Source organism: Xyrauchen texanus, chromosome 5 (genome assembly GCF_025860055.1).
Source record: "Xyrauchen texanus isolate HMW12.3.18 chromosome 5, RBS_HiC_50CHRs, whole genome shotgun sequence".
Lineage (NCBI taxonomy): Eukaryota > Metazoa > Chordata > Actinopteri > Cypriniformes > Catostomidae > Xyrauchen > Xyrauchen texanus.
Genome location: NC_068280.1, coordinates 24,612,694 through 24,637,287, shown reverse-complemented (window position 1 = coordinate 24,637,287; position 24,594 = coordinate 24,612,694). Strand labels below are relative to the sequence as shown.

The window sequence follows — 24,594 nt, the reverse complement described above, 5'->3', positions numbered from 1 at the left end:
AAGGATGTGGTCACAACGTGGTTGGGGAACTTGAGTTGCCGCTCCAAGTCCACCAACAGCTGCCAGTCCCTCGCAGTGGCCAGGATGCCTGCAGATGTATTTGCGGCTGGTTTTGGCTGCTCTCCAGCTCTGACGAAGGTGATGGCTTGTTTGGAGGGGCGGGAGCGCTTTGCCCACTCGACTCCTGTAGCAATGGCTTCAGCAATGGCCTTCAGTACCTGGTCATGCCTCCACCTGTACCTTCCCTCTCCCAGTGCCTTCGAGCAGCAACTCAGAATGTGCTCTAGGGTTCCACGCTTGGAGCACAGTGGGCATGCTGGAGACTCCACTTTGCCCCATATGTGAAGGTTTGATGGGCTGGGAAGCACATCGTATACTGCCTGGATAAGAAACTTGATCTGATGTGGCTCTGCCTTCCACAGCTCCGCCCATGTCACCTTCCTCTCGATCGCGTTCTCCCATCGTGTCCAGGCGCCCTGTTGCCTCATTCCTACTGTCCTGCAGGTTCTCTCCTCCTCGACCACTGCTCTCACCTCCTCCTGGACAAGGCAGCGCCTTTCCTTCCCTTTGGTGGTGTCAATGTGGGGAGTTGAAAAGGAACCCAGTCCAGCCCTGCCTCTTGTAACCACCCCCACCAGTCTTTTGTGATGTAATCTTGCCTCTGCTTGTCGAACAGCCTCCTCAGCCTTCCACTTCCGACCAGTCTTCACTTCAACCCCAGCCGTTGCCACCTTTGGATCACTTGAGTCTCTGTATATCAACACTTCCCTAGCTCTTGTTACCTTGAACTCCTCCTCCAAGGCCCTCTCCATTAGCTTTTCAAGACCCTTTATAATCCACCGGCAGCCTGGAACTGATTCTGTGGTGACCGTGAGGTCGTCCATAAATGCTCTGATCGGTGGCTGACGTTGAGCTGACTTCGTCTTTGGCCCTCTGCACTCTGGTTCAGCAGACTTTGTGAGCATATTCATGGCCAGGGAGAACAGAATAACGGAGATGGTACAACCCGTGATGATTCCGATCTCGACCTTATGCCAGCCTGATGTCACTGCTCCTGAAGAGGTTCTCATCCTGAAATTGTTGTAATAGTCAGCTATGAGGTCTCTGACTCTGCTGGGGACGTGATATTTTGTCAGAGTGAGCTGCACCAACTTGTGTGGTATTGAGCCATAAGCATTTGCCATATCGAGCCACAGCACTGACAGATTGCCCTTGTTCTCTCTGGCCTCTCTGATGAGCTGTGTTACCACTCCTGTGTGTTCTAAACATCCAGCCATTCCTGCTATTCCACCCTTCTGAACTGATGTATCAATAAACCTGTTCTTTGAGAGGAAGGTGCTCAGCCGGTTAGAGACAGCACTGAAGAAGATCTTAGCTTCAATACACAACAGGGAGATGATGCGGAACTGGTCTATCTTCTTGGAGTTCTCCTCCTTCGGAATCCAGACCCCTTCGGCAACTCTCCACTGTTCAGGAATCCTGCCCCTCCTCCAGATGACTTTTCCACAGGCGCAGCAGGAGTTTAGGACAGTTCTTGTACACTTTGTATGAAGTACCGCTTGGTCCTGGAGCAGAGCTTGCTCGTGCTTTCTCGACAACCTCTCGAACCTCCTTTAGCTGCAGCTCTGACATGTTGAACTGCACACTTGGCCCAGGAGGATCTATCAGAGTGCTGCTCTCCCCCAACTCTTGCTCTCTTGCTGGGTCGCTGTATGTTTCCTTCAGGTGATGATCAATCTCCTCCTGAGAGCAGATCAGCTGGCCGCTACGCTTCTGCCCTAGCAGCTCCTTAGTGAACTTAAAGGGGTTGGCAATGAATGCAGCTCGCTTCGGGCTCTTCATGGCGGCGCCTTCGGTGCCACTCTGCCCGCCGGAGGATCCTGATCTTTTTCAGTAGGATGCTCATCAGCTGTGCCAAGCCAATTCGCTCCTCCTTTCCTGCCTGCCTGTACTGCCGCTTCAGGATCTTCATCTCCTGTCTGATGTTATGGATTCTCTCCTCACGTTGGTTATTTGAGTGAGATCCTTTGGAGCCTCCTTCATTCACCTCTTCTCCGAACCGTTCATATGCAATGCTGATGATAATCATTGTCATGGCTTGCAGTTTCCTGTTGACGTCTCCCCTGATGGTGGTCTCCAGAATCTGGTCGACATCAATGTCAAACTGGTTCCACAGTGAGGTCATGTTAGCTGCTGGCCACTTGATCCGCCTCCTCTCAGACTTGATGCTAGATGGAGTCATTTGCATAACTTGGAGGTTCCGGGCACTGTGGGGTGACTCCGGGCCTGGCTCCTCCTGTGTCTCACCAGGTTGAACACCTGTGCGTTGTGTTGGTCCTGTCCCCACCAGACACTTCATCCTCCCTTGGTGGATCTTTAGGCCTCGCTTGTTCTTACAGATTTTGCCACATGTACACTGCTGTCTCGTAGTCGTTTCTCCGTTGCCTTGTTCTAATGCCGTTGTGTCCGTCCAGTTGGGGTGCTCATCCTCCCCCCCTCTCGGGCACCCCTGGGGGTATTTTTCCATTAGGTTCATTGTAGCTTGTTGTGGGAGTCCCCCTCACAGAAGACACAGATTTGGTTGCCAGCCCGTTCTGCCCCGGTTGCCGTCTCTCTGAGCTGTCACCGACTCTCCGGTAGTCACCACACTTTTCGTGGTTGTCAACCAGTCTTTCCTGGTTGTCACTGATTAGATAAACAAGAAAAATAAAATAAACAAGAGCTCTTCAGTTATGTATTAATAAAACCAAACTTTAGTGTATTGTTTAGCCCTTTTTATTTACAAAATGTAGTGTATAAAAAAAGCTTACTTGTCTTTCTGACCAAGACCAACTGAAAGCTACAACTTTCACAGTGAAAACATATTCCTTTTAACATTATTTGCAGTTATTTTTTGTTTTGGCTTGGCAACAGCCTTGATGACGTCCTTTATATACCCAAACCCAGGGCTGGAATGGGAAGAGAAATCGGCCCAGGATTTTGCATGGCAACTGGCCCAAAACTTGTGGTCCATTCTGCATAACGCAGCAGGACATTTTAGCTTATCGTGGCACATTTGGCACATTTCCAGGCTGGTCGCCGGACCTCTCAGTTCTCCCAATGGCCAGTCTGCCCCCGATCAGCCCTTGATCGGTTTGATATAGTGAATACAAGTTATGTTTATGTATATTTCTATTTTCTATATAAAATTACTAAATGTTATTTTTCTAATACTGCTAAATATTGTTAAATTTCCTATTTGTGCTTTGTTAAAAAAAGGGTGTTATGTGCATTTAGTGAATTAATTATTTTCATTTGACATACCTGCGTTATGACGTCATTGCACGCTTCAGTTGGGTGCGCGCCTGTGATGTGCTTCATTCATAGTAAAGACAGCGATGAGAAGCCATCACATCAGCATTCTTCATTTAATCATACTATACTACTTTTGAGGAGTACTACAATCGGCACCAAAGAGCGTCTGCCCACCAGGAAAATATCCGGTAAGCCAAATTACCAGTCCAGCCCTGCCCGAACCCTTCTGAACAAGCGGCTACGTTGAGTATAAACCAGGCTTGTGAAACAAATCACAGACAAACGGCCCTTTCACATTAAAAAGCCGGTAAACTTCAAACAGAGAAACATGTAACACATACACATTACCAAACAACAAACAATGGAAGAGAAGCAAAGCGTATTTCAAGCCCATGAGACACGGGCAAGCAGGACACCAGTCCCAGAGTGTCAGGTTTCCAGGGAGAGTCAGATAAAGTTTATTCTCTGCTGTCAGTTTTATTAAAAAAACAAAATTGAAAAACAAAAATAAAAAAGCAAAAATCTAAACTTAATCTCATGTGAGAGTGAAGATCTTTTAGGCAGAGAAGCCAGGACAGTCCACAGGGTGAAGAAACAAACTAAATCCAGGGCAAGCATAAATCCAATAGTCTGGAAGAGCAGTCAGGTCAGGCAAACAAATCCAAAGGGGAGTGAGAGAGTAAACAAAGTTCCAAAAAACATGCGTATAAAAATGGAAAATACTGAAACAATTAAACTGAGAAAACAGAACCGACTGAAATAAGGCAACACTAGTCAGGATGATAGCACAAGACAATCTGGTACAAGACAGCTAACAAAGGGAGAATAAATAGGGAGGGAAATCAAACCGGGGAGATAGGAAACCGGTGCAGTCAGATAACGAGCGGTCGCGATGATTAAACAAGAGCGAATCAGCAGCAATGTGGCACTGTGCAGCTGATCAGATAGGGAGCGGCATTAAGACAAGCGCTGTGAATTTTTTTCTCTTCCTTATTCAGCCTTTGGTGTACTTATAACGTATCTACATACAAATTAAAATTAATCTGAATAATCTGAAACACTGCCCAGCCCTAGTTAAGAGAACCTATATGATAATTTTTTTTTATTTAAAATGTTTTTTTTTTTTTTAAGGCATTTGATGCAAATAAAATACACATCCTCTCAGCTGATTCAGGATTTCTTCCTCGAGTTAATTTAGTTTAATGTTGGTTTCTGCTTTCTATGCTTTAGTGCCACCAGTTGTGCTGGTTCTGGTAACTGCAGCAGCTGCTGACACCTGACAACCTCAGATTTTATTGGTCAGGGCGTTTCATCGCTGTGTGAAATGAAAAATAATCGACACACTCACTGTAAAAACAACTTGCTTTGGCGGCACGCGAATGTTTGCTCCAAGTGTGAATTGGCTGCTTATGAATCCATTGTTTCTGTTGAAACAGAAACTTTGAGCCCTTTGCACACCAAACACACATTTTTGCCGAAGTGGAACAATGGATTTCTATGAAGCCAAAGTTTGGTACATAGATTGACAAAGGAGTGACATGTAGACATGTGAACTGACTGAGAGTTCTACACTTTTTTTTTTTCTCATTATACTTGTATAATAACATCAGTTTCACTACATATAATGTAAATTAAAGCTTTTATATTTCTCCTGGTCACACTGTTTGATGTGGCTGTTTCAATTGAATGATATGGATATTAATGCTGGTCTGTGCAGAAGCACACATGGGGATTACAATGTGCATCCCAAAGCACCAACGCACTGAAAAGTAATTCTGAAGGAGAGAGAGAGAGGAAGAGAAAGAGAGAGAGAGATGAAGAGAGAGGGAAATCAGGCTGCAGCAGCTATGGTGAATGTCAAAGGGGAAATGGAAATTTGAAAGAATGTGAGAAAACTTTGAAAGTTTGGGTATAGAGGACATGAAGAATGTACTCGAGGAGAAACCAGAAGACAAATCCCTCTCCCCCTTTCTGTAGGTGTGTTTTCGCCATCAACTATTTTGATCAGTTTGCTGCATATTTAATGGTGTTGTGTGTAATTTTTGCAATATTAAAATACTTTCTCCTATACCCGCTCTCTTGTGCAGAGCTAAATATTAGATAGTCATTCATACTCTAGGTCAGGGCTAACTTAATCGCTAACATCATTATCATGTGAGCCAGATGGAAAAAATCTGCGGGGCATGCGGGCCAAGTCAGAATAACTTTTTTACGAAAAGCTTTTATCAGATATTGTGTTATAGTAGGTCTATAATATTTGTTCACTATATAAATAAAACATCTGTGTTTAGCTTTTTTTTTTATCACAACAAACATTTTCCAGCAGGAAATTCTGAAAGATAATACAGATAACTGTTGTGAACAATGTACAAAATGGCATTCATATTTATTTCATGGTGCCTCTCTAACTGTATTTTGGAAGAAAAATTGCTCCATTTTGATTGGATTGTGGTGGACCAACACAAACAAATGCCAAACAGCCATCTGATAAGGCTGTTTGGACAACTGCCAGACACCTCTTCTGGGGCAAGAAAGAAGGCCCGGATCCATCTCGCCATTGGAAGGGACTCCTCATTGGTCGACAGGTGGTTTCTTATCGCCAAAATCTTTTGCTACGTCTTAACTCACATCATAAGGTGGCCATAAAAATTCCATAGGAATCAGATGCAGCATGTAAATTAACTGCCCATGTGGCTGCAGTGGCTGAAACAAAGAGAAGCCACACAGACAGACAAATTAATCCATAAAAATGTGTGGAACCTTAAAATGGTCACTGACTGCAACACATGAATCTCGTGGAATCCGCCACCCTATTTACCTCCCGTGACATTTGCGAGAGGGCACGCATGTGAATGAGTTCAGCGGGAGACGTGATACAGGCTGCTTCTAAAATGGAAGGCTGCAGCTTTGTAAGGCTGTGTCCTTCATAGACCAGTCATTTGGAGGCTGGAATCTAGACTCCTCCTCAGCATTCAGAGCTAGAATTTAGACGGTCTAGAGTGTGTGCAAGCCAAACCATAAACTTAGAACAGTGGCAAATTCTCAGGGCCAGCAAAGCCTTCTCTGCTGGCCTAACATGCCAAATAAATAAATATTTTTCATTTCATTCTCAGTCACCTTTTTGCCTATGTATTTTTAATCAGTCACATCATCAATAAATACAAGAGAACCAGTTCCATTGGCAGCCATACATGCCCACGCCATGACACTACCACCACCATGCTTCACTGATGAGGTGGTATGCGTTGGATCATGAGCAGTTCCTTTCCTTCTCCATACTCTTCTCTTCCCATCACTCTGGTACAAGTTGATCTTTGTCTCATCTGTCCATAGGATGTTGTTCCAGAACTGTGAAGGCTTTTTTAGATGTTGTTTGGCAAACTCTAATCTGGCCTTCCTGTTTTTGAGGCTCACCAATGGTTTACATCTTGTGGTGAACCCTCTGTATCTACTCTGGTGAAGTCTTCTCTTGATTGTTGACTTTGGCACACATACACCTACATCCTGGAGAGTGTTCTTGATCTGGCCAACTGTTGTGATGGGTGTTTTCTTCACCAGGGAAAGAATTCTTCTGTCATCCACTACAGTTGTTTTCCGTGGTCTTCCGGGTCTTTTGGTGTTGCTGAGCTCACCGGTGCGTTCTTTCTTTTTAAGAATGTTCCAAACAGTTGATTTGGCCACACCTAATGTTTTTGCTATCTCTCTGATGGGTTTGTTTTGATTTTTCAGCCTAATGATGGCTTGCTTCACTGATAGTGACAGCTCTTTGGATCCAAAAAGATTAGAATTGTGTCGATGTCCCAATATTTATGGACCTGACTGTACAAAGTAAGTGATAGGGAACCGACAACTCTTCCGGAGCATGAAGTTGGAGATATCCGACCGCCCGTTCGCCTTCGCCCAATGGCTCCGAGACGCCTGCCGGAGATGGCTGCTAGAGGGGAACTGTGGTACTGGAGCAGTTCAAACAACGTCTGCCAAGAAGGACGGCGGAGTGGGTCCAGTGCCACCACCCGGCATCGCTGAAGGCAGCCGTCTGGCTTGCGGAGGACCATATGGCGGTGATCCCGAGGGCGGAGGAGCCCTCTCTCTCTCCTCCCCCTGTGTTTTTCCCTGTTGCATCCCCTTCCCCTCTACCCTCTCCCTCTACTCTCTCTCCAGGGCCCGTTCCTTCCCCACGCAGGCAAGGAGGATTCCCGAGGCCAGTTCCCCGGCCGTGGGAAGCCACGCATTCCCCTTCCCCGACCTTCATCCGCCCACCCCCTCAGGTGGGGGTGCCTGCCGATGGGCCAGCGTGTTGGAGGTGTGGAGACCCGGACCACTTCTGGGATCAGTGCCCTCTGATGGAGGTGGGGACGGTGGTGTGGGTCTCCGATATCCCGCAGGCTGCCCCAATCGGGCCGGAGCGTACCGGATACTGGTACGTGTCAAGGGGGTACTCATCAAGCATTGCTGGATACAGGTTATAATCAAACCACCATCCACCAATGCTTGGTTCAACCCGAGGCTTTGGGCACAGTTAAACTGGTGAGGGTGAAGTGTGTGCATGGGGATATTCATAAGTATCCTATGGTGACCTTGGTGATCAAATTCCGGGGGAAAAACATAGAGTGGAGACAGTGGTTAGTTCCCGCCTCACCCATCTGCTGATTTTGGGGACTGATTGGCCGGATTTTAGAAATGTATTAAAGGGGATTTGCACGGATGGGTCCTGCACTAAAATAGGGAGATGTGAGTTGTGCGATGCTCTAGCAGGGGAGGCGGAGCCTGGGTCGTCCTCGACAGCTCCACGTCAGAAAGACGAGGGAAGGGGAGAGGCTATAGCCCCTCCCCTTCTCAGGGAACTCCCTGAGGGGTACTTCCCTTTGGAGCAGTTGCGGGACGAAACCCTCAAGCACGCCTTCGTCCAAGTGAGAGTAATCGATGGTCAACAACTCCAGCCGGACATCACTCTTTCATATCACTATTTTGCCATTATAAATGACTGGTTATATAGAGTGACGTGGACGCTCAAACAAAGAAAAATGTAACACAGCTTTGGTTTCCACGGAGCCGTCGGGAAATGGTATTCCAGACGGCTCATTATAATCCCATGGCGGGTCACTTAGGAGAAAGGAAAACACTACACCGTCTAATAGCCCGTTTTTATTGTCCGGGCATTGGCGGCGATGTTCGCAGGTGGTGTGCAGCGTTCATCGAATGTCAGCTGGTAAACCCACCGGCCACCCCAAAAGCGTCATTGTGACACCTTCCACTGATCGAGGTCCCCTTCGAGAGAATTGGGATGGACCTCATCGGGACATTAGAACGGACAGCATGCGGACATTTCTTTGTATTGGTCCTAGTGGATTATGCAATGCGATATCCAGAAGCAGTGCCTCTGAGCAACATCTCAGCACACAGTGTTGCAGAGGCTCTCTTCAAAATAATCTCCCGGGTGGGGATTCCGAAAGAAATTCTCACTGATCAAGGCACAACTTTTATGTCACGTACACTACGCGAGCTTTATGAACTATTGGGCATTAAGTCGATTTGCACTAGCGTGTACCATCCGCAGATGGATGGCCTAGTGGAGTGATTTAATAAAACCCTCAAAAATATGATTCGTAAGTTTGTGCACGAGGATGCTAGAAATTGGTATAAATGGGTCGACCCCCTATTATTCGCAGTACGAGAGGTTCCACAAGCCTCCACTGGCTTTTCCCCATTTGAGCTGCTGTATGGGCGGTGCCCACGCAGTGTGCTTGATGTCTTGTGCGAAGCCTGGGAGGAGGGGCCTTCGAATAGTAAGAATGAAATTCAATACATCCTTGATCTCAGAGCAAAACCCCACACTTTGGGGAAACTAACACAGGAGAATTTGCTCCGAGCCCAAGAACGTCAGCGCCGACTGTATGACAGGGGTACTCAGCTAAGGGAATTTGCACCAGGAGATAAAGTACTCATATTACTCCCCACATCGAGCTCCAAATTGCTCACCAAGTGGCAAGGACCCTTTGAGGTCACACGACGAGTGGGGGATCTCGATTATGAGGTCAACCGAACCGATAGAGGGGCACGTCAAATATATCACCTCAACCTGCTGAAACTTTGGAGGGAGGCGGGCCCTGTGATGTTGGCTACAGTGGTTCCGGAGAGGGCGGAGCTCGGGCCTGAGGTAGTTTCAAAACTTAATCAGCTCACCCCAGTCAATTACGGAGAACACCTTTCACCGTACCAACTCGCAGAGGTCTCCAGGTCACAGCCTTACACGAGTAAGGTTGTGTTCTCCCCTCTACTGGGTCGTACGAACCTCATTCAACACCACATTGAGACCGAGCTCGGTTGTGGTCCGTAGCCGCCCCTACCGATTGCCCGAGTATAAAAAGAAAATTCTTTGTGGAGAATTAGATGCAATGCTCGATATGGGGGTAATAGAGGAATCCCACAGCGATTGGTCCAGCCCGGTTGTTCTAGTGCCTAAAAGCGACGGGTCAGTGTGGTTCTGTGTGGATTGTAGGAAAGTCAACGCGGTGTCTAAATTTGCGTACCCAATGCCTCGCGATGATGAGTTGCTCGATCAGTTGGGCACTGCTTGCTTTTATTCGACATTGGATTTGACGAAGGTGTATTGGCAGATCCCCTTGTCACCAATTTCCCGCGAAAAACAGCCTTCTCCAGGCAGTTTGGATTACGCCAATTCGGTTTGTTTGGGGCCCCGGCTACGTTTCAGTGTCTCATGGATCGGATCCTCAGACCGCATACAGCTTACGCCACTGCCTATTTAGATGACACCATCATTTACAGCAATGATTGGCAGTGGCATATGCAGCATCTGACGGCGGTTCTGAGATCGCTGCAACAAGCCGGACTCACAGCAAACCCAAGGAAGTGTGCGGTTCCAAAATTTATAAGACGCTGGCGGTGAGTTCCGGTTATGGCGGCACGGTGTTGCTTTTCAATAAATCCTGCATTATATTCCAGAGTGAGGCCATATAAAGAGACAAAATTGTAAGCGTAAGAGTAAACTACTTGAAACATGCCAAAAAAAGCGGCTAAGGAGAAGAAAACGATGGAGAGCTGTGAGGATGTAGGCCAGGAGTCATGCCAGGAGATAGCTGAAGGGGAAACATGCTCACCGGAGCAGGTACCCGCTGCTGTTCCCGTGGAACAAGTCATAAACATGGATAATCCTTCAACAAAGGACCTTATGCTTGCCGTAAACTCACTCAAACAAGACTTTAACACAAAAATTGACGGTGCACTGACGGAAATAAGAAATGTCCAAACGGACATTAAAGATTGCAGTGGGCGTATCATGGAGGCCGAAATGCGGATATTTACGGCAGAAGACGAGATACAAACCCTGAAAGAAACTATCGAATACCTTGAGAGCAAGACAAAAAACCTCACTAACAAAGTCGAAGATTTAGAAGGGAGGAGCACACGTAATAACTTGCGTGTACTGGGCATACCCGAGAAAGTAGAAGGCAATGACACCTGCTCATTTATGGAAAAATGGATAGCGGATATTCTGAAGATAACGCCACCGGTTTTGGAGAGAGCCCACCGGATAACAGTGAGCCAAAGTTCCACCACGTGTCATGTGGTTTTGCGTTGCCATTAAACTTGTATATATACTCAGATAAGTTTAAACAATTGAAAACAGTCACCACGCACCCCATTGTCTGTAATATGATTAGAGTATGGTATGAAGTTAGACAGTACATGAAAATAGCTGACTCTTTATTCCAGTTTAGCCCCATTTGGGGCAACACATTATTCAAACCAGGCACGAAGGACTCAGGATTCCGGTTGTGGGTTGAAAAAGGATTAAGCAAAATTAGTGATCTTTTTGAGGCGGGAACGTTGATGTCGTTTGAGCAGGTGTCTACTAAGTATAATATTCCAAGAAAACACTTCTTTAAATATTTACAGATAAGGAGTTTTGTTCTCTCTATGCGGAACCAATCATTAAACTTTCCAGCACTATCTTCTTTGGAGGAATTAATTACCAAGAAATGCAATAATAAAGGATTAATATCAGTTTTTTACAACTGGCTTGCTTCAGGGTCTACTGAATCATTAACCCCCGAAACTTGAATTATGGAAGGTGGGATTGAGAGAGGATATATCTGAGGATGAATGGAGAAAAGTCTGTAAAAACTCTCAGAAACAGTCAGGTAACGTTAGCTTAAAACTACTTCAATATAACTGGTTGATGCAGACTTACATAACTCCTGTCAAACTAAATAGGTTTAATAAAAATATCCCTGATACATGCTTTAAATGCAGAGAAGCTCAGGGATCATTTGTGCATTGTGTTTGGGAATGCAGTATTATTAGATACTTTTTGGTGGAAGTGATTAATATTACAAAGATAATTTTGTCCTTGAATATTCCTCTAGATGCAAAAATGATTTTGCTACACTTATATCCAAAGAACTTTAAACTAAATCACCAGCAGCATAAATTTGTAGATTTTGCTATATTACAAGCTAAAAGAATGATAGCTCTTAGCTGGAAAATGTCTGATCCACCAGTTATTGGAGCTTGGATTAACTCCATGGCACATGGCCTTGGAAAAAATAACATACTTTATTAAAAACAAAATGGATGTATATGAAGAAATATGGAAGCCGTTTAATTACTACATTAACAACAATAATATTGGGCATTTATTACAGGAGGTGTAACTATGTATTAGTGTTATTTTTTTATTTTTATTTTTTTTTAATTTAATATGGTGTCTTGCTGGAAAATGAAATTTTTATGTGTAAAGAACAGTAATGTATACTTGGTTTCTGGGTACCTTGCAATATCTGTTTTGTATTTAGAATGACGCTTGTCTGATACCTTTGTGTATTTCTGTATGGGAGTAGAGAGTGATGTGTTTTCTTGTTGGGGTTGGAAATAACTGTGACGATCTGAAAAAGTGTTTCTCTGTTAACTGTCTTGTATAATCAAAAAATAATAAACACATTGTTCAAAAAAAAAAAAAAGACGGCGGCGGTTGCGACCTCTCCGAGGCCCAAGACCAAAAAAGGGGTGAGACAGTTCCTGGGGCTGGCTGGCTATTATGGAAGATTCGTACCCAATTATTCGGACGTCACCAGCCCACTGACTGATCTCACTAAAAAGGGAGCTCCAGACCCGGTCCAGTGGACGGAGCAGTGTCAGCAGGCGTTCACGCAAGTTAAAGACGCACTTTGCGGGGAGCCGCTTTTACATTCACCCGATTTCTCTCTCCCTTTTGTGTTACAGACGGATGCTTCAGACGAGATATATCTAGCTGCAGACCTGCAGCACCACCAGTTTCAGAACCCCAGTTTCAGAACCCCAGCGCCAGAACCTGAAGTGAGGGGCGGAGTTATTGACAATGAGACAAGCATGGCGGAGAGCATGGTGAGTTGTGTAACGTTGTCTAACGTTTTTGACGTCATGTGGTGAAAAATTATCGCATATATTAAGTTCAGCATTTATCTGCTAAATATTTAATTTGTGCTTAACTATCATCTTATTGAAGCTTGAATATGTTGTCATACTTTATTGTATTAAAAAAAAATTCTACGGATGGTTCGATACATTTTTGCGTGTTGTAAATGGGCCTTGCGGTGACGTTTTGAAGACATCTTATGAAGGTGTTAAAGTGTTTGTTCCACGTTCCTCTGTTATATGCATTGTTTGTGAGTTAATGTTACCTTATAGTTGAGTTTTTTTTTTACGTTGAGATTATTGTGTGGTGCTTTCATCTCTTGTAGAGACATATAACGATTCAGAGAGGTGACTCATTACCTGAGCTGCAGGATTGTCATGATAAAATGGGCCTAGGGGTGAATTGGTCATTTGTTGTATACATTTTTATTGTTTCTTTTAAAACAATGCTGAATTTTCTCTCTTTTTTAGTTTTTTGACATGTTTTATTTTACATAAAGAAAAATGCATGCTGCACATGTTCTTGTGAAATAATGTATAATTTATATAAAATGCCCATAAGTTTCAAGCATTATTTTTCACCATCATGATCAGGAAGTAACTCTCATAATACAATGAAACGGATAACTATATACCATTATAATACACAAGATCAATGTTTTAAGATGCTTATTGTAATGTACCTTAATGTATCATTATAACATACATATAAAGTATGACGTTTCGTGTGTAATAAAAGCATGCCCTTTCGTGTCTAATAAAAGCAAACTATGCTCCAAAACGTTAGGTGGCGCTACTCTGTTTAGAACATAAGCTCCGCCCCTCACTTCCGGTTCTGGCGCTGGAGTTAGAACGTAAGCTCAGCCCCTCACTTCCGGTGCTGGCGCTGGGGTTCTGAAACTGGTGGTGCTGCGGGTCTGCAGCTGGATACTATTGCTTCAGACAGGGGGCTGGGGGCTGTGCTCTCGCAGGTGGTGGAGGGGGAGGAGCGCCCGGTGCTGTACATTAGCCGCAAGCTCTCATTGAGGGAGACTAAGTACAGCACCGTAGAGAAGGAATGTCTGGCCATCAAGTGGGCGGTCCTCACTCTCCGTTACTACCTGTTGGGGCGGGCCTTCACCCTCTGTTCGGATCACGCCCCATTCCAGTGCCTTCACCGCATGAAAGACACCAACGCGCGGATTACCAGTTGGTATCTGGCTCTTCAGCCATTTAAGTTCAAGGTGGTCCACAGACCGGGAGCACAGATGGCGCACGCCGATTTCCTTTTCAGAAATTGGGGGGGGAGTGGTAGGCAGTCTGGATGTCTCCCCTGCCTGAGTCAGGCGGTGGGGATATGTGGCAGCGGGGGAGTGGTAAAGCGTCCGCCTGGAGAGAGAAAGAGCAGTAAGGGCGCTTACACCTGAGCTAAATTAACACCTGTTTCTGATTACAGTGAACACAGGGAGAGCGACATAGCCAGCAGATCGGGAGTCTGGAGCAGAGAGAGAGTTCTGTGTACACTTATGTTACATTATAAAACAGAAACGTTATATGTGTGAAATTGAAGCTGTCATCTGGCGTGAGAGAACATGTTATTCACAAAGATCAGTAAATACACTAAATACATTTTGCAACACTGATCTTAGAATTTATACTTTCAAATATATAAAAAATGGAACCCTAGACTTGTGAAAACTAGAAAAAATGTTAAGCTTTCAGATTCATAGAAAAGTATTGTGGGTGTTTGAAAGCCACGGATACACCTGATGTATCCTCAAAAATATAGCAATCAAAATCTGCTAAACGAGTTTGCCTTCCAAGGGTCTTCACAATTGAGACGACCTCCAACGGTGCTTGATGACGTGGCAGCCAAAATATCCAGCCAATGAGGCTGCAGCTTTCTGATTGAGAAGCACCCATAGGGCGATTTCCAAACTTCGTTTTTGTGCCATTGAATGGCACTGCGGGAAGGGTACACCACACAAAGGGGTGTTTAAAATGAAAGTGAGCAACTCCATGACGGACCCTTCCACAAGGCCGTTAGTGAAGGGTACATGCATGGAAGTAATTTTACAGTTTATGATCATGTGACCCTGGGTGGCATGTTCTTGAGAAATGTTTTAAAGCAAGATTATCAATCAGAAAATATTACATGTTCAAACGCTCTGGCAAGTGCTATAGCATTTTTTTTTAAAATAAAAGATAAATTAAATATAAAAGCAGAAAGATACTCAAAAAACAGGGCTCATTTTTTACTGTAGGCTAGTCTAAACTCTGTGGTTTATTATTATTTATTTATTATTAAGACCTCTTGTGCACCAAATAACTTTCAGTGGGAAATGTTCATACATGTATTGTATATACATTTATGTACCTATATATTACTATTATTATTATTATTAAAACAGCAACAGTAAGAAGTTTAAATAATACACAAAAGGTAATGTTTGGAAAAAAAATATTACAAAAAGTACATTTATTTGCAACAAACAGCAATAATTAACAGCAATAAATAAGCGATTCCTGTTGTTTGAACAGCTGCACTGCATCATCATGGTAACATATCAGGTGAAGATAAAGTGAAAGTGATATATGTCTTTCATTACTCCCTTCATCAAGGGTGTTCCAAACGGATACACATGAGATGCGAGTGCTCCCTTCCAGAATTGCAGAGTTCCAGGGCTCTGCCCTTCAGAGGGAGAAGAGCATAGGGATAATCACTTCCATTTAGAATAGCCCTTTTTCACAGTCAGGGTTTTGGAACTCGGAAGTAAATGTGTGACAGCGAGGGTGTGGTCAAGCGTCCGTCGGGAGAGAGAGCGGTTAGGGTGCACACACCTGAGCCAAATTATGACTAACACATGTCTCTAATTGTAGTGAGATTGGAGAGAGTGGCATAAAAGGACCACACCAGCACCAGCTCAGGAGAGGGACTGGGTCGTGAGCCTTACTGTGAAGCTGATGAGTTATTTTGAAGCTGTAAACCAGTGAAGTGGCTAATTAAAGTTATCTACCTGTGTTTGAAGAATCCAGATCCCGGTGTCCTCCTTTGTTACAAAACGTTTCGTTTGTTTGTTACGTGAAAACTGCATAGGCACTGTACACAGTGTTGGGCAAGTTACTTCCAAAATGTAATACATTATAGATTACTAGTTACTGTCATTTGAGCGTAATTAGTTATATTACAATATTACTGTATCTGAATTGTAATGCTTTACTCTACTTTTGCGTTACTTTTGCGTTACTTTCACCAAAATAACCACGGAAGTATGACTTGGCATTCTAAAATGCCAAAACAGAGTTTATTGAAGCTCATTATAAATCAAGTGGAGGGCAATATGGTATAGCATAATGACTGTAGGCTCCTAAGGCTTCTAACAACTTAATATTATGTGAAGTGAAGTCTGATGGTGCAATTCAATAAGTAACAATCACTATCAGAATCATAAAAGCAGACAAAGGATCAAAGTCTGGTAAATTATTATAGAGAAATTGTAAATATTTATAGTCTAGGCCTATTCATATGAAACACAACAGAGCTAGAACCCACTATTATGTAACATATCACCTAATGACATGACAAGATGCACAATCTTTTTTTTTTCATTTCTATTCTTTTATTCTCTTTTAATTCAAGTTCAAAGCACAAAGTTGGCATGCATTGGACGGACATAGCTTATCCTTTATCAAGAATCAAAAAGTACTCATGGAGAATTAGGCCTCCAGGAATATGACTAATTTCAGTCCAACTTCACATTTAACATGTAGGCTAAACATAAACAACTGCTAAGAAAAAAAACGCAGGCCAAACAGAGGAACCCTGCTATTTGCAAAAGAATTACTAAAACATAGGCTACCAAATAAAGGCTGGTAAAATGTAAATCACTGCTAGACCTATAGCTAATGGCTCTGTGAGGCTAGCCACATTTTGCAAGAATACAAAAAAATAAAGTAAAAGTGCTTGGGCCTATAACACCTCATAAGAAATACAGCTCAGTTATATTTAAGTCCAACTTCACAAAAAATGTAAGCTTGGCTAAACACCAGAGGCGAAAATTACATCAAAATGTTGGGGGGGGACAATAAACATAACAATTCTCAAGAGCAATTTTTGAAGGGGACACCAAAGTTTTCTTTGTTGTTGCCCCGTTTGCATTTGTATACTTTTATTTCTTAAAACAATTATTTTAAGAATATATCATTATATTATTTACAATACACATATTTTAATTATATTTTAGGGGGGGGACAACCCTCAGATCCGCCTATGCTAAACACACACACACGGGAAATTTTAAAATAAAAAGACAATGTCTAAACAGGAAACCCGTTACTGCCAAATATACAACAGAGGTCGCATGCAGCCAAACAAGGCAGGTACAATAAATATAACTACGAAGACACTTATGGCCTGGACCTATATTGCCTACTTGTGGTTCTATGGTGGTGGGACTAGCCTATTCCACTACCCACTTGACAGAAATATCTGTTGATGCACATCAGGAGAAGGCGCTGAAAGCGTCCATCACCAAGCGGTGATGTACCGTGATGTACCGTCTTGGGGTGAGCACAAGACTCCCGAAACTGAAAAGTGTTTCTACTGGTGCACTGGATGGAGTTGGGGCGTTATAGCGGAGTGCGAATTTTTTTTTTTTTTTTTTTTTTAATTCTTGGAAACTGGTGCAGGCTTTACATCACAGGGGCAGAACTGAAATAAGACATTACCTCTGTTTCCACTGACATGGGCGCATCAGCTGTGGCATTGGGCAAAGCGTCAAAGGAAAAAAGTAATCCTCGCTGGAGGCGACAGCAGCAGGTTGAGGGTCATCAGGCATCAGGGCTGCAGGCTCTTCTGTTGTTAGGGAGCGGCACTCCGTCGTGAGGAGGAGATTGATGTGGTCTCTTCTGGCTTCTTCCTTTACCCAGCACAGCTTGAACTTGGGCAGTGAGACGGCGGCCAATAGCGCATCCTTGGAGTCAATTGTTGCGGCAAATCGAGTTTTAATTGCTCCAACAATAACCTCAGGCAGCCCAGTGGTCATTTGCGATAGACCATTTTTCGTTGCTAAGGTTTTGACCATTAGAACTTCTAGCGTTGGTTGAAGCGTTCCATAAAAACAAGTGTCCTCACCCTGTAGGATGTCCAGTGCAACTGTGAAAGGCTTCATATTGGAACAGTATTCCTTGAGAAACTGGTATTCCCTATCGTTCATAAATTTAATCTGAAGCTGTGTGTCATCATCTCAAACATCGAATTATGGCAACAGGAAATAACGTTACTCATTTACTCACTGATTTTTTTCTCTGGTGCTGAAATGTTTCGCGGTGTTGGTGAATTCTTAAAAAAAAACACTTAATATCAAGTTAAAAGACGTTGTAACAAGCGTTACTGAGATTGTAACGGGTATAATATTACCAAAATTGTATTAATAATGCGTTATATTACTGTGTTACTGCAAAAAGCAATACATTATTGTAATTGCGTTACTTTTGTAACGCGTTACTCCCAACACTGACTGTACAGGAAACAGAAATTATTACTTCACCTTTCAACTCTTTTGGTCCGAGTTGTCATTCTTTTGACAGCTGTATATGCTATGCATTGCTCACATAGGAAACAGAAATTATTAGTTCACCTTTTGAGTCTGAGTCGTTGTTCTTTTGTCACGTGACGGCCGTATACGCTATGCAACAGTGCTTAAACGGCTGTCACGTGACAAAAGAACGAATGACTCGGACAAGAAGGTTCCAGAGGTGAACAAATCTTTCTGTTTCTTGTAATTTGTCCTTGGCTGGATTATAATTGATTCCTTATTGGGACTATAATCAAAGTTTGTGTAAATTAGGGCAGATTCACAGATTTTGCATGCACAAACTGCACTGAATCACAAAAGTGATTATGCAGATCAGGCAATGGCACAAACACCCCCACAATATCTCTGCTGAATACAATTTGCACTCACAATTCTGATCTTCCAACTCTGAGAGTAATATAGCCAAAGTACTGTATTTGACCCACACTGCCGGGACTGAAGAGCATCAATTTGACCCAGACACCTGGATGATCTCTTAAACATGCAGACGACACCATTCATCTGGATATATGCCAGGTTATAATCTCTTTTAAATAAAATTAATTTTACTGCATACTTTCATTTGGTAGTAATAGCACAATGTAAACTGTGCAGGGCAAATTGCATGGACCTTTCTTTAATAAACCTAATTTACATAGAATGGAGGCGTGTTTGCGCGGAAAGGAATGACAATGAATTAATTTGAATATTGAAGACGCAGCACAATTTCAGCATTGACTGCACCCGAAAAGTGTGATTGCAGGTGGTTAGTGAATAAGACAAAGTATTTGCGCTGAAATACCACATGCAAAAGTGGCACAATTGTTTAGTGAATCTGCCCCACATTTTTCTGTCATCAATTTTTCCATGAGATCAGTCTGGTTTGTCCAAAAAATGGAGGATGGTGCTGTAGAATTTATGGCTCAGTTTTACTGTATCCGAAACTGAGTGCTCATGAGCAAAGATTTCGAATTGCCTGAATCGGGGTTGTCCTGTGCCAGCCAAGCAACTGTCATACAGTTGAATGGAAATGCTAACAGATTGCTTTCTCCAGGTATCACAGACCTCCCTGGAGTGTTTGTGAAACCATTTGAAAACAGTAATTTTTTTGCAAATCTGTTTGGTGCTGCTTGTTTCGCAGAAACTGTACACTTCACATGTTTTCCTACCTGTAACTACAGCAGTTAATTATTTTCCATTGCACGTATGGCAAGCTCCACAAGTAGCTCTTTGATTAGATCTGAAATTGACATTTTAATAATGCTACACTAAATGAATGATTTAGTCAGTGTCATGTCCAATTGCATGGTGGCCTAATTAATCTCTCTGATGAAGGTGAAATGATGTCCACATAAGTGGCTACTGACAACAGGGTGTGAAAAAGAGTTATGCCACTTAAAGCACCTCAAGGATCTCTCTCTCTCTCTCTTCCTCCATTCTTTTCTTGTTTTCACACTGATTAAAACAAGACCTTAGGATGTTTAGGGCATTTTTTCCTCTGTGGTTTTGTGGGTGAGAAAGAGCAAGGAGACGGGGAAGAAAGAGAAAAGAATTATTTCTTTTCTGAAGCATGTAATTGTTCCTGCATGCTCTGTATACACAAGAGAAAGTCTAGTGGGCCCTCCACACTCTCCCTGTTGGCTTATCTTACACTTGGGTGTCTGAAAGGAAGAAAGATTTATCTTGAGAAGGAGAAAGGAAAAGAGAGGCTTAATAAATGAGTGAGGCGGCTGGAACAAGTCAAAAGCATACAGTGGAGAGTGAGAAAGAGAGGGTGTGTGTGTCTGGATTGAAGATGTACACACAGCTTTGTCAGAGCGGAGAGAATCTCCTCAGTCCCATCTGCTCTCTATACAACTCTTATTACACACACAGGCCCATCCATAAGCCCCCAGCACTACTACACAGCCACAGCCCACATTAATGGAAAGATGAAAGAGGAAGAGGCATAGAGAGAGTAACAAGGACAGAGACAAGAGGAAACAACAGAGAGAGAGAGAGAGAGAGAGAGAGAGAATGACAGAAAGTGGGGAGAGGAGAAATTAAAATAATTTCACATGTGTGTACAGGCTCACTGATAGTGCTAAATCAGCCTATGAAGAAAAAAGAGACTCTTTAAATATGTAAAACTATGTCACACAACAGATAGACCCAGAACACACCGATAAAAAGGAGGGCAAATAGACAACCAGTCAATAATGTTCTGCCACAATGGAGGTGTCCATATGCCAGCCTTATAAAGGTTTATTCTTTTTAATGGCTCTCAATGAGTCCAGACCCTTGACCTTTCAGTCATGTGGCACATTACATTAGAACAGATCACCTCAGCTATTGATAAATGCCATTGCCATAAAACCACTAGGCCAGAGTAACACTGAGATTTATGGTGACAAATCACTTCAAGAACAGGAGCAATCATTCACATACATACATACAGAATTTCACATACAGCACCAAAACATATTTGGATAACAAAATATTCTCAACCTTTTCTCGGAACTAATGTTCAAACACGTTTCCTAGCCATTCCTAACAATTGCAATTGGTCCAAAGGTAATTTTAGTGATATATGAAGCTAGTTTACCTCAAGTTCACACAGGTGTCCTAGCAGAGTAACCACAGGTGTAGTTCACCACCTTAATTATATTTAGAATTCATTTTGAACAGAACATATGATGCCTAACACACTTTTTTTTTGTGAAATGTTTGCTTGAAAAGTGTTAAAATATATACCATGATAAAATAAAATTATACATTATAAATTCTTAATCTATGTACTGATTAACATTGTCCCATGTCTGCCAAACTTGTCCCTAAATATCATCTGCAGCCTGAAACTGAACTTTTGGTAGGAAGTTTGAATTGAGTGCATTTACAGTTGTGGCCAAAAATATTGGCACCCTTGGTAAATATGAGCATAGAAGTCTGTGAAAACAAAAAAAAATCACAAAAATCTAACATTTAATTGGAGTAAAACAATTGAAACAGGGGAAATAGCTCATTATTAAATACATATTTTTCTCTAAAATGCATTGGCCACAATTATTGGCACCCTATTATTCAATACTTTTTGCAACCTCCCTTTCCTGTAGTGTCTGGCAAACTGAAGACTCTTGAGTTTGTTGTTTTATGAGAGCAGAGGCTTTTTTCTGGAAACCCCCACAAACATCTTGTGGTGATGTAGGTGATGTCTGATATATTTTTTGACCCCAAGACCCATTTAATTTCTGCAATTCTCCAGCTGTGATCCTTGGAGATTTTTTGGCCAATTGAACCATTCTCCTCACTATGCATGGAGACAATATAGAGATTCATCCTTTTCCAGGCCGATTCTTAAGATCTCCAGTTGACTGGAACTTGTTAATTATTGCCCTGATGGTGGAAATGGGGATTTTCAATGCTTTGGCCATTTTCTTATAGCCACTTCCCATTTTGTGAAGCTCAACAATATTTTGCCGCACATCAGAACTATGTTCTTTAGTCTAACCCATTGTGATTTATGATTAAGGGAATTTGGCCTGTGTGTTATCTCATATTTATACCCCTGTGAAACAGGAAGTAATGGCTGAACAATTTCATGTTCCATGTCATGCAGGTGTACTAAAAAATATAAAATATTAATAGAAATATAGTTCAGATATATTTTACTCACAAGAATTTCTAAGGGTGCCAATAATTGTGGCTTACGTGTTTTGGAGAAAAATATTTATTTAATAATGAGATATTATCCCTCTTTCAATTGTTTTCCTTCAATTAAAGGTTAGATTTATGTTAAGGTTTTTTATAAAATATCAAAAGAATATCACAGCCATCTTTGCTCATATTTACCATGGGTGCCAATATTTTTGGCCACAACTGTAGCTGCATATAGTGCTGTAGACCATTTCAAGGACTGTTTGTTGGTGACATCACTGTTCCTTGAACATTTCCTGCTTGTCAAAACAAGACACTATTTAGTGAATGACTTAACCTCCAGTGTGCTGTCTTTCTGCACTGGTCTCAGAACAGTTCAAAATGGGGGCCTGGGTATCTCAGTGAGTCAAGATGCTGACTACCTCCCCTGGAGTTGAAAGTTCAAATCCAGAGCATGCTGATGCTGAGTGACTCAAGGAAAAATTTAAAGTACACTTTAGTGTACACTGTGTTTAGCAGCATGGCATTTCGCAATAAATAGCTCAAAGGCATATCACCCTGGAGTCGCAAATTCGAATCCAGGGTATGCTGAGTGTCTCCAGCCAGGTCTCCTAAGCAACCAAATTGGCCCAGTTGCTAGGGAGGGTAGAGTCACGTGGAGTAACCTTCTCATGGTCGTGATTAGTGGTTCTCGCTCTCAATGGGGCGCGTGGTAATTTGTGTGGGGGAACGCGGAGAGTAGCATAAGCTTCCACATGCTGGGAGTCTCTGTGGTGTCATGCACAATGAGCCATGATCACGATCATGACAAGATGTGTGGATTGACTGTCTCAGAAGCAGAGGCAACTGAGACTTGTCCTCTGCCACCCGGATTGAGGTGAGTAACCATGCCACCACGAGGACCAACTAAGTACTGGCAATTGGGCATTCCAAATTGGGAGAAAAGAGGATAAAAAAAATACAAATTTGGCATATCGGATGAAACTAGAGATTATAATCTTTAGACTAAAGTAGGTTTCAATGTAAAAACTTAATTAGGTTTCTTACCAGATGTAGTTTTGTTGATGTTTCTCCCAAAGACAAACTCCACTGTGATCAGCGCCATGTTGTTTTGTTACATTACTCAGTACATCAAAGGTTTAACCATTTACTGACAGCACAGAGTCTCCTGAATTGAGATCAGTCAGTTTAAATGAATTTAAATTATGCATTGCGTAAAGGCAAAATACGGCATGCATATGTACGCAGGGTTGTACAAGGATATGCTATTTTTCTTTCAATTAAATGCCTCTTGCTTTTATATTTTGAAAACTAATATAATAACTTTATTTTAAGTGTGCAAATCATAATGGGGGCCACTGCATAAAATATATGAATTTACTATTAAACAGTCTTCATATGCTATGTAATCTATATAGAAAATCTCTACCATAAACCATCAAGATACATGCAGCCTTGAACATAATAAAAACAGTAGTAGCATGTGGGCTTCCTACCTGCTCTGGGCCCTGAAAACAGATCCGACACAACGGAGTCCTGACTCCACTGTCAGTGCAGCTGTTCAGAGATAACCTCTCGTCAAGTTTCTCTTTTGAGCAATCCTCAGATGAGCTGCAGCAGTCCAGCGTCCTGTGAGTCCAGTCTTCGGTCTCTCTTGTGTCCTCAGCCTCACCTGTTGGCGTCCAGCCCGCGGGCTGATAATGCCCGTTGGCTAAAGAGTTGCTCTCCGTGGCGCTGCTCGCCGCATTGCCCTCCGCGTTTAGTTCGTTCATGGGTGTTAAGGCAGGTGGCGATGCCGACGGTGCCGGAGGCCTGAGTAGGAAAACCTTCAGGTCACTCAACAAGACACAACAGCCGCCTTTCTGCTTGCCCTGGCGGCGCAGCATCGGTCTGCGACTCAACAATCCCCAACACCATACAATGACACTGATAGCCAACAACATGTGCCCGTCATATGAATAATGGAAAGGCGGTCTATGTTTTAAAACGGCAATTAATGCAAAAGGCATTTAATGCTGACTCCAGCAGTTCTCATAACAGAGTGTGTAAGGATAAAACTTACTATTTGGTTTCCAACGAGTGTCACTGGTTCGCTTTCTTGAATGGTAACTCTTCCTACTTACCCTCACCGTAAGTGACCGTTTGGAATATTATTTTTGTTTATTTTCAGTAGGTAAAAGTTCTGAGGGCAACGTCAGTTTTCACTGCCTCGAACGCTAGTGTTTACATTGAGAGGATAAGGGGCCGTTCAGACCGAACGCGTTCTTGAGCTAAAACAAACAAGCAAAGTTAAACGTATCGATAAACAGAACAGAACGCAGGTGTCTTTTTAAAAGTTTAAGTTCATTTTAACTTGACACTGCATGCGTCTAAAAAAACACGTCGATCCAGTGCGAGACGCCCATCTAGCGCATGTTTACATCGAAAACAATTAAAAAACAGGGCAGAAGGACGCAAAAACAAGTTCGATGTGAACGGCCTCTAATGATGTACACGCTGAAACAGTACTGCCACATGTAATAGTATATGTCAGGTATAGCCTATTAAAGCTGTTACCTATTGACAGAGGGCGTTCACAACAGCTGGACCAGTATATATATAAACAACAACGAGCTTTTCTTCTACCTGGCCCTATAATCACAGATACACATATCAAACATTTTCATATAAACCTACTGGTTTAGAACAGAAACAAATC

The 24,594-nt window shown here is 42.8% G+C and overlaps 1 protein-coding gene across 1 annotated transcript in view; it reads right to left on the bottom strand.

Moving 5' to 3' along the window:
* The window catches only part of marchf4a (membrane-associated ring finger (C3HC4) 4a), an 86,955-nt gene extending 62,822 nt beyond the window's left edge, over positions 1 to 24,133 (bottom strand). The window contains exon 1 of the mRNA XM_052126507.1: positions 23,393 to 24,133. Within this exon, the coding sequence (XP_051982467.1) occupies positions 23,393 to 23,905 (513 nt within the window). The 5' untranslated portion in view covers positions 23,906 to 24,133. The remainder of the gene's footprint in view (positions 1 to 23,392) is intronic.
* Positions 24,134 to 24,594: the final 461 nt, after the last annotated feature.